Here is a 9,001-nt window from a genome sequence, read left to right as displayed (position 1 = left end):
AATGTAATTTTAATTGGTTATTAACACTTAAGGCAGAGACAGATTCTTGGTTAACGCGGGTGTCAGAGGTTATAGGGAGAAGTCAGGAGAATGGGGTTAGGAGGGAGAGATAGATCAGCCATGATTGAATGGCGAGTAGACTTGATGCGACTTATCAGAATAGACCCTGATTGGTAATTCCATTAGCTGATAGACAGTGTACAACTACAATTGCATTGGGCATTTCTGAGTAGAATTTTGAGAGCAGTGCGGTGACTGGGACTGTGCTGCTGTCCAAAGATACCAGTATATTTGCTGCTGTCCATGTGCGCGAGTAAATAAAGTGTGTCTGGAAAACAAATGCAAGCTGTCAGAGTCCGGTGCATCTGCGACCACAGGTTTCTTGGAGCTTCCGCCGAGATGGCGAACCTTTAGCTTCGCTGTCCGGGAAAACGGAGTCGAGCCGCGGCGTCGGATCGGTCCCGAGACCGCGACAGCTCAGGTTTGAGCAGGTGGGACCGAGACTGTGGCTGGACGCAGATTTCTTCCCGTGTGGAGTAGTGGAGGTACATCATCAGTTTGGTCGCCGCAGAGAGAGAGAGAGAGAGAGAGATGTGTGTGTGTGTACATGAGAGAGACAGAGAGAAAGTGGAGAGGATTATAGAGAGGTGTATACGAGAGAGAGTTAGAGGTATATTTATACACCCTCATATATAGAGAGAGAAGGAGAGAGAGAAACGGAGAAAGTAAGTAGCAATTGTGTGTGGGGGGGGGCGAATAACGAGAGAATAGCAATGGTGACAGGAGGTTCGCAACCCCTGTAAGTTACAGGGTCCCGCCGGGAAAGCCACGGCAGTGGGAGGTTCGAGTCTTGGACGAGGCGCCTGTGCCCGGTTCCCACGGACAAGGTCGAGCCTTGGCGGTCAGGGGTTCGAGCCTGGGACTGGGGACCTGTAGCCGGGACCCACGTTGAGCACAGAAAGGAGGGCGTGTAAGAGTGGGGAAGCGGACACTTTGGGTTAGAGTGGATTTTTTTGTCCATGTGTGAGCGTGAATGAATAATTTGAAGCGCAACTAAAAATGAGGGGGGTTGGGGGTCATTAAAGAACTGCCCCCAGGCCAACCAAGGGGGCGCCGGCGGCTTGTATGTGATTGCATTGTGGCCCCGAGAGTGGACAGTATGTTGAGAAGTGGGAGACGTGGAGGAAAGGAGCGGACACGTTAAACGCAGGGCCGTCTAGAGTGGTCGCAGAAGGTACTGGAGAAATGTAAGAACAACGTGGGCTGGTCTAGTCTCATTATCTGTACTTGATCTCACCTGGCCCACAGCTAACAATTGCCTGTTTCCTTTGTCATCCATACTTATTTGCATATCTTTCACCGGATACTCGTGTGTGGTCGTGGGTACTCGTGGGTGGTCGTGGGTACTTTAGTTCAAAGCCTTTGTTTGCTGACCGGGATTTTCATTGGCTCATTGCAAAAAATAAGGCATGTATAAACAGCTCCACCTCTTGTGAGCGGCCATTTCGTTTTTCCCCCCCCCTAAGAGATCAGACGGTGGAACATGGCTCCCAGGAGAAGGAAGGTTCAACGCAGGGGCAACACACAACCCCCATCACCACCCACCAGGCAGGTGGAGATGGTGGAGAGATGGCACAGGTGGAGAATGCCCTGAAGGAGGCAGCCCTGGAGGATGCCTCCATGGAGGTAGGCCTTGACCCCACCACCACCCCACCTGGGACTGGCCTCCCTCAAACCAACAATCCAGGCACTGCTGCTGTTACTGCATCAATTAAAGCTGACCCAGACACAGCATCAGACACCAATGCCTCAATGGAAGTGAAGAAGGACAGAAGGAAGGTTTTGCCTAATACCTTCAGCAGGGAGCAAGAGGGAGGCCTGGAAGAGTGGAAGCCCACATTACTGCAGAACAAGGCCAAGGAGTTCCCTGACCGTACCTGTAAGTACCTACTTTTATTGACTGCAGTAGCTCTTCCATTCTCTTGTGGGCAAGCAGGCAATTAAAACAGGCTCTTTTTTTAGACAAAAGTGCTGGAGAAACTCAGTGGGTGTGGCAGCATCTATGGAGCAAAGGAAATGGGTGACGTTTCGGGACAAAACCCTTCTTCAGGCTGATGTAGGATTGGGGGGGGGGGGGAAGAAGAAAGGAAGTGGAGGAGCCCGTGGCCTGAGGGAGAGCTGAGAAGGGGAGGAGACAGTGAGGGCTACCGGAAATTGGAGGTCAATGTTCTTGCCGCTAGGGTGCAAACTGCCCAAGCGGAATATGAGCTGCTGCTCCTCCAATTTCCGGTGGTCCTCACTCTGGCGGTGGAGGTGGCCCAGGTAGGCTGTGGGCCGAGGAGCTTTATTCTGCAGTTTCATGACCCAAATGTTCCAGCACATCAGCAGGGAATTTGAAGGCTTTCTTGCACTAATCCACTTCGCAGCACTTTCTTCAGCCTTTTTAATGCTTTTCCCACTAAATACAATTAACCTGCTGCAGGTTTCCACGACATTTATTCCACAGAACAACACATTGGAATCTCCAGTAAAACAGGCATTTGTGAAGCCCCCTCAGCCATGTTGTGTGCTAGCCTGAAACAAAGCGCGTGATTGGCCAACTGGCAGACAACTCAATGTTAAATGTGCTTTGATTGGACTAAAAAATACCCGACATTTTTCCGTTTTTTCTCTAATTTAATAAAAAATGTGCAAGTCTTCTTCATATCGAGTTTCAGGGGTGATTTATATAAAGATTTTTACACAATATGTGAAAATCTCATGTAGTTTGGTGACTTGGGTCACAAAATCCTATTTCTAGACACATTTTTGATGCTCGGCCCACAGCCTAAGGGCAGAAAGTTCGGATTCAGAATGGGAGGGGGAGTTGAAGTGCTGAGCCACCGGTAGATAAGATTGGTTATTGAGGACCGAGCGGAGGTGTTTGGCGAAACGATCGCCAAGCCTACGCTTGGTCTCACCGATGTAGATCAGTTGACATCTAGAGCAGGAACTATTTTTTTTTAAAGTTCCTACTTTGTTTGTCTGCAGTACCTCTTGGATTTTCTTGCAGGCAGACAATTAAAGGGCCTGTCTCACTTAAGGGCCTGTCCCACTTTCACGACCTAATTCACGACCTCTGCCGAGTTTGCCCTTGACTCAAAGCCCTGTCCCACGGTGCGAGTTCACCCAAGAGCTCTCCCGAGTTAAAAACAAAATCAAACTTGTGGTAAGCACGTAGAATGAACGTAGTGGGAACATCGGAGCTCGTGGATGTCTCTTAGCTGCTCGTAACGCTAACAGCAGGTAGTCGGGAAAAGTGGTAACTCGTGAAAAATTTTCAACATGTTGAGAAATTTCCACGAGTAAAATATACTCGTGAAGGAAAAATTTGATGCTTTTTAACTCGTAGTTAAACCATAGCAGCCCATGAGTTTACCGTTATACCTCGTGGGTACTCTTATAGTGCTTTCTCACGGGGCAACTTGACGCAAAAGGTAACCAGAGTTGAACATCGTTGGAACCTCATACGATAACCGTACGGCATTCGTGGACCACCGTGGCGCTAACGACAGTTACTCGTGTAACTTGGTGACTCGGGAGAAAATTCAAGCAAGAGAATTAAGGGACTTGTACACTTGTGGTTGAACATTGAAACATTATATGGACATAGTGGCCAGTGCGATATCCGTAATAACTCTTGCGTTTACCGTGGGAACTCCAGCGAACGGCGAACCCGGAAGCTGGACAGAGGGACAGAAAGTGTGAGGTGCTACATCTTGGCAGGACAAATCAAAATAGGACGTACATGGTAAATGGTAGGGAATTGAAGAATGTAGGTGAACAGAAGGATCTGGGAATAACTGTGCACAGTTCCCTGAAAGTGGAATCTCATGTAGATAGGGTGGTAAAGAAAGCTTTTGGTGTGCTGGCCTTTATAAATCAGAGCATTGAGTATAGAAGTTGGGATGTAATGTTAAAATTGTACAAGGCATTGGTGAGGCCAATTCTGGAGTATGGTGTACGATTTTGGTCGCCTAATTATAGGAAGGATGTCAACAAAATAGAGAGAGTACAGAGGAGATTTACTAGAATGTTGCCTGGGTTTCAGCAACTAAGTTACAGAGAAAGGTTGAACAAGTTAGGGCTTTATTCTTTGGAGCGCAGAAGGTTAAGGGAGGACTTGATAGAGGTTTTTAAAATGATGAGAGGGATAGACAGAGTTGACGTGGAAAAGCTTTTCCCACTGAGAGTAGGGAAGATTCAAACAAGGGGACATGACATGAGAATTAAGGGACAGAAGTTTAAGGGTAACATGAGGGGGAACTTCTTTACTCAGAGAGTGGTAGCTGTGTGGAATGAGCTTCCAGTGAAGGTGGTGGAGGCAGGTTCGTTTTTATCATTTAAAAATAAATTGGATAGTTATATGGATGGGAAGGGAATGGAGGGTTATGGTCTGAGCGCAGGTATATGGGACTAGGGGAGATTATGTGTTCGGCACGGACTAGAAGGGTCGAGATGGCCTGTTTCCGTGCTGTAATTGTTATATGGTTATAAGGTGAGTAAAAAAGATGTTCTCAATATCGCCAATGGACCATGTGTCCATCGAGGACGTCCCACCTCATTGTCATTGTTGGGGAATCTTTTTCACTGGAACACTTGCAGAGAAAAAAAGCTCAAAGAAAGGGGATAAAGCATGACAGAAAGGTTTTTGCCATGCAGGAGAATGAGGAGACGCAGCAAGAGAGACGGGTGGAGAGGCAACAGGAGATGCCACAGATAACCCTGCCTGTGGGCTCCTTGGAGCAGGGAGAGGGTGAGCAAGGTGGATTTCAGATGGCCTCCCCAGTAGCCGTTGTAGGAATAGCCTCAACAGACGCGTATATAAAGGGAAGATGGCAGAAGGTAAGGCCATATAACTTCACCAGGGAACAAGAGGGGGAACTTGTAGAATGGTACCAATGCAACAAAATTTTTTACGATAAATCCAGAGAGGATTACAGAAACAGGGAGAAAAAAACGAACCTGCTGGAGACAAAGGCCGCGGAGTATCCCGGGTGCTCATGTGAGTATATATAACGATATATTAGTACATCAACAGGAAAACCATTTAATGTTATCCATGATTTAAAAACACACATTGCTATAGATGTAAAAGTGCTATTTTTGTAGTTAACTTAAACTTCTCTTATAAGTCTGTCTGTGCCCTGCAGCTGCAAAGTAAAAAAGTCGCAGACAGCTTTTACACCCTCTGTGTTTGAAGTTGGAATCATGTCTCCAAGAGCCATCAAATAAATTATGCACGAGGGCAATTTTCACTTGTAATGCTTGTCTTAAAAAAGGCTATCTGTATTTACAAACTTGTGCTCAGGTATCCAAGAAGCACAAGAAATACCACATTAAATGCGGAGGGCAGGCTCTTAAACAGGCCTCTATTTACTGTCCAGAACTTTTAATATAACGGAAGACATCCAATTCTAGAAGTTCTATGTAATCCCACCACTCTACTTTAATGCAGATGACCAACTCATGCAATGGTCCACAAATCAGAGGACCATCTATGGAAAGGTCACTGCACCTGGGACCAAAACAGGGTCAGCTGGCAGCACACTGACAGAGAGGAATAGGTGGATCGAGGAGAAGTGGCGGTTCCTACCAGGGCATATTGTGCCTGTAGTGACCAGGACTAGCGCACCCAAGGTACTTTTAATACAAAAAAATTGTGAGTTCATGAGGCTCCGGACACTATGTCTAAATGTTTTTATGTGATTCCTACAGGAACAACACATCATTGACCATGCGTCCGATGATCCTGTGGAAGGGACTTCCACGCCGAGGCCATCCACCAGCCAACAGCACCGCAGTAGGCAAATTTCCAGTATTGACCTCACCACACCCGGAGGTGCTGAAGAAGGGACAGATGGAAACATCATTAGAAGTGTGAGTGTATAAACTTGATGGTTATTGGACAATGCACCCACCCAGCATTTTGCTGTGTTTTATATTTGCGCTGTGAAATTTCAGCTGAATGACACTGTTCGAGACGGTATTCAGTTGTTGGAGGAAGGACGCCTGAGAACGAACATCGTAACGCAGAGGGCAGTAGACTTCTGTCAAGTTATTATGGAAGAAGAAATAACTGAAGATCACTGGGATTTTATATGGATTATGATCAATGGGGCAATCGCGTTTCGAAATAAAAAGGTATAGATCTATTCTAATCTTCTTCCCTTCATTCAGCGTTTCTGGTAAAAATGTTCATTTCTCACATCATAAAGCAACATAGTTTTAATGTGTGGTGTTGTCTGTGCAGTTAATGAAAGCACGTGCATGTGAGGCGCAGCGTCCAGTGGTTCCTCAGCCTCGCCCGCCTCGCTTCTATCACCAGGTATTAAAAAATATATGTGTCCTTCCCAAACCTAATTCATAATCTGTCTTCTTTGTATGCATTGACTAATACATCACTCTGTGATTCTAAAGTATGCAGATAGGACATATGGAATGCCGCGTGCAATGGGAGCACAGCCACAATTCCGTGCTGAACAGGTAAACCATTGTGTTTTGTGGGATTGAATTTTACAAATAAGGATTTCCATCCGCATATGAACAACAAATTATTCATGAGTTATCTTAATGAGATTCAAGAAAATAACTCGCATGTTGAAAAGGGACTTTAATGAAAGGTCCCGCAATTTTATGGTAGGTGAGAAAATTTTCACATGTACTTCTTAATTTCCTTCTAGAGACACTCATCATCACCACTGATGTTTACAGAGCAGCAGCCTGGTAGAGATTCACCTTTGCCTTTTTACGGAGAGGGCTGTGCACAAACACCATCACAAGAAGGGACAGATTATTTCACTGACTCGGACTTTTAGAATTATTAATGTGGTGTTTAAGTAACCATTTTAGTTTTGGTTTATTTTAGTTGTTGGACACTCAACATTTTGTGTGACATCTAGAGTCCTTTATAAATGTCTGTATGTTAATATGTGTGTATTTTACTCTTGGGCATTACTTTGATTCTGTTGGTGGCTCCACATTTTATGATAACCTGAAGTGTGATAAAGCTTTTACCTCAGCAGTTTGATTGTCAGTGTTTGTTGACCTCATTGTTAAATAAATATATTTCTCACTATCAGCTTGATGTCTGCAATTCTTCATCAACACATCACCACAGCATGAATGTCTCTAATGTTATAATCCCTCTCATGCTGAAACACCAAATAGTTGAAGTGAGGTGATATAATCACATTTTCATTTATTTTCATTTGTGAGTGTTCAGGTCCATCAATTGATCAGCTATTTAAAACGTTTGAAAGTTTCACCTCTCGGTAGGAAATAAAATAAGCCAATCAGCACGGTAAACGTGACACAAAGTCTTTATTGCTATTTGACAATATAAAAAGATGACTTCTTTCACATATTTTGAGAAGGTGCATCACACCAAACATTTGTCTCGCAAACACGAAAATCAACAAATGAGGCACGCTAGATTATTTTAAACACATTATATTCATTAACCTCCGCAACAACCCAAACTCAGGCATTAAAAGGGACAATGCAATGTGCTAAATGGCAGGTTTTGCGGACGGACATCGTATAGGATGCACTTTTCAGAGGACAACACTAGAAAGTAAGCTTAATCGCTATGCATTTCTGCTAACATGCAGTAGTGTTTCTGTGGTCGGCTACCCATCAATGTGGCTGTCCTGCCACGGCACACTCCCCAATTGTGAATTGTAGTAAGCGCAGAGACGGCCTCTTTGCTCTTTCACACTGTATGTTCCCCAGTTACCTTTGAAACGCTGCAGTGGCACCATTTCCGCATTGTCTGCACCACTTCTCCATGAACCTAATGTTATTCCCCCTGTTTCTCTGTCCATCACGTCACCGTCCTGGGTGGATGTTGCTGATCCTGCAGCTGCACCTCTCATTCGGATCAGGTTGTGCAGAACACGTGCTGCATATACTATACTCTCCACATTCTTGGGCTTCTGCTCCATTTTCTTGAGCAAGCATCTAAATCTGTTTGCCAAGATGCCAAAAGCATTTTCTACTACCCTCCTGGCCCTTGACAGCCTGTAATTGAAGATCCTCTGTTCCCTAGTTAGATTCCTCTGTGGATATGGCTTCATAATCCACGGCCGTAGTGCAAAGGCTTCGTCAGCAACCATCGCATATGGGATGTCCGGGCTGTCTTCCCCTGGCAGAGGTTCTGGATCAGGCATGTCTGCTGTTCCACCTTCCAGTTTCTTTCCAAATCCGGCCATCACCAACACTTCCAGGTGTGCCCACATCCACATACAGGAAGTTGTAGTTATAATCAACCACCGCCAAGAGTACAATTGAGTGGAATTTCTTGTAATTGAAATAATTTGAGCCACCTCCGGGTGGTTTACGAATTGCCACATGCTTGCCATCCAAAGCCCCACATGTGTCAACAAAGTTCTACCTGTTTTCAAACCCCAGCGCCACTCTCTTCCACGCATCTGGTGTAGTGGGGCATTCCATCACTTCAGCTGAATAAAATTGGATGATCGCCTCACAGGTTTCTCGGACAATACCACTGATGGTGGTGGTGGCGACAAGAAAGTTGTAAGACAGACTTTTATAAGAATCGCCTGAGGCCAAGTAGCGCAGGGTGATTGCTATGCGTAACCCTGGTTCCAGTGCCTTTCTCATTACAGTGTCATTCTTCTTCAGCAGAGGTCCCAAATTATACTTTAACTCATTAAAGAGCTCTGGTGAAATTCTCACAAAGTTTTTGAATGCACTTTTATCCTCTTCGCACAGCACATTAAGCAGTTGCTCATATTGTCCAAATTGAGATCTCCGTTGAAACATGGGCTTAATCCAGTGAGACTTCCTCTTAATTCTCTTTGTAATTAATCTCTCCCTTCTGCATTCACGCAAGCGTTTTTGATGCATATGCAGCGCTAATGCATACAGCACTTCTATGAAAATAACAACCAGCCTGTACTCGAACATACTTTGTATAGGCATGTCTGCAAATGAGCAA

The 9,001-nt window shown here is 45.2% G+C and overlaps 1 protein-coding gene across 1 annotated transcript; it reads left to right on the top strand.

Annotated features, from left to right (window-relative positions):
• Positions 1-1,629: 1,629 nt before the first annotated feature.
• Positions 1,630-7,134, top strand: LOC129710553 (uncharacterized). The gene is made up of 7 exons (XM_055657623.1): positions 1,630-1,939; positions 5,498-5,679; positions 5,758-5,919; positions 6,004-6,183; positions 6,293-6,367; positions 6,460-6,525; positions 6,723-7,134. The coding sequence occupies exons 1-7, from the start codon at positions 1,630-1,632 to the stop codon at positions 6,855-6,857; spliced, it is 1,110 nt and encodes a 369-aa protein (XP_055513598.1). The 3' UTR covers positions 6,858-7,134.
• The last annotated feature ends 1,867 nt before the right edge of the window (positions 7,135-9,001 follow it).

The sequence above is a fragment of the Leucoraja erinacea genome, chromosome 28, assembly GCF_028641065.1.
Source record: "Leucoraja erinacea ecotype New England chromosome 28, Leri_hhj_1, whole genome shotgun sequence".
NCBI lineage: Eukaryota > Metazoa > Chordata > Chondrichthyes > Rajiformes > Rajidae > Leucoraja > Leucoraja erinaceus.
The sequence above is the reverse complement of the archived record's forward strand: the minus strand, read 5'-3'. Positions and strand labels throughout refer to the sequence as shown.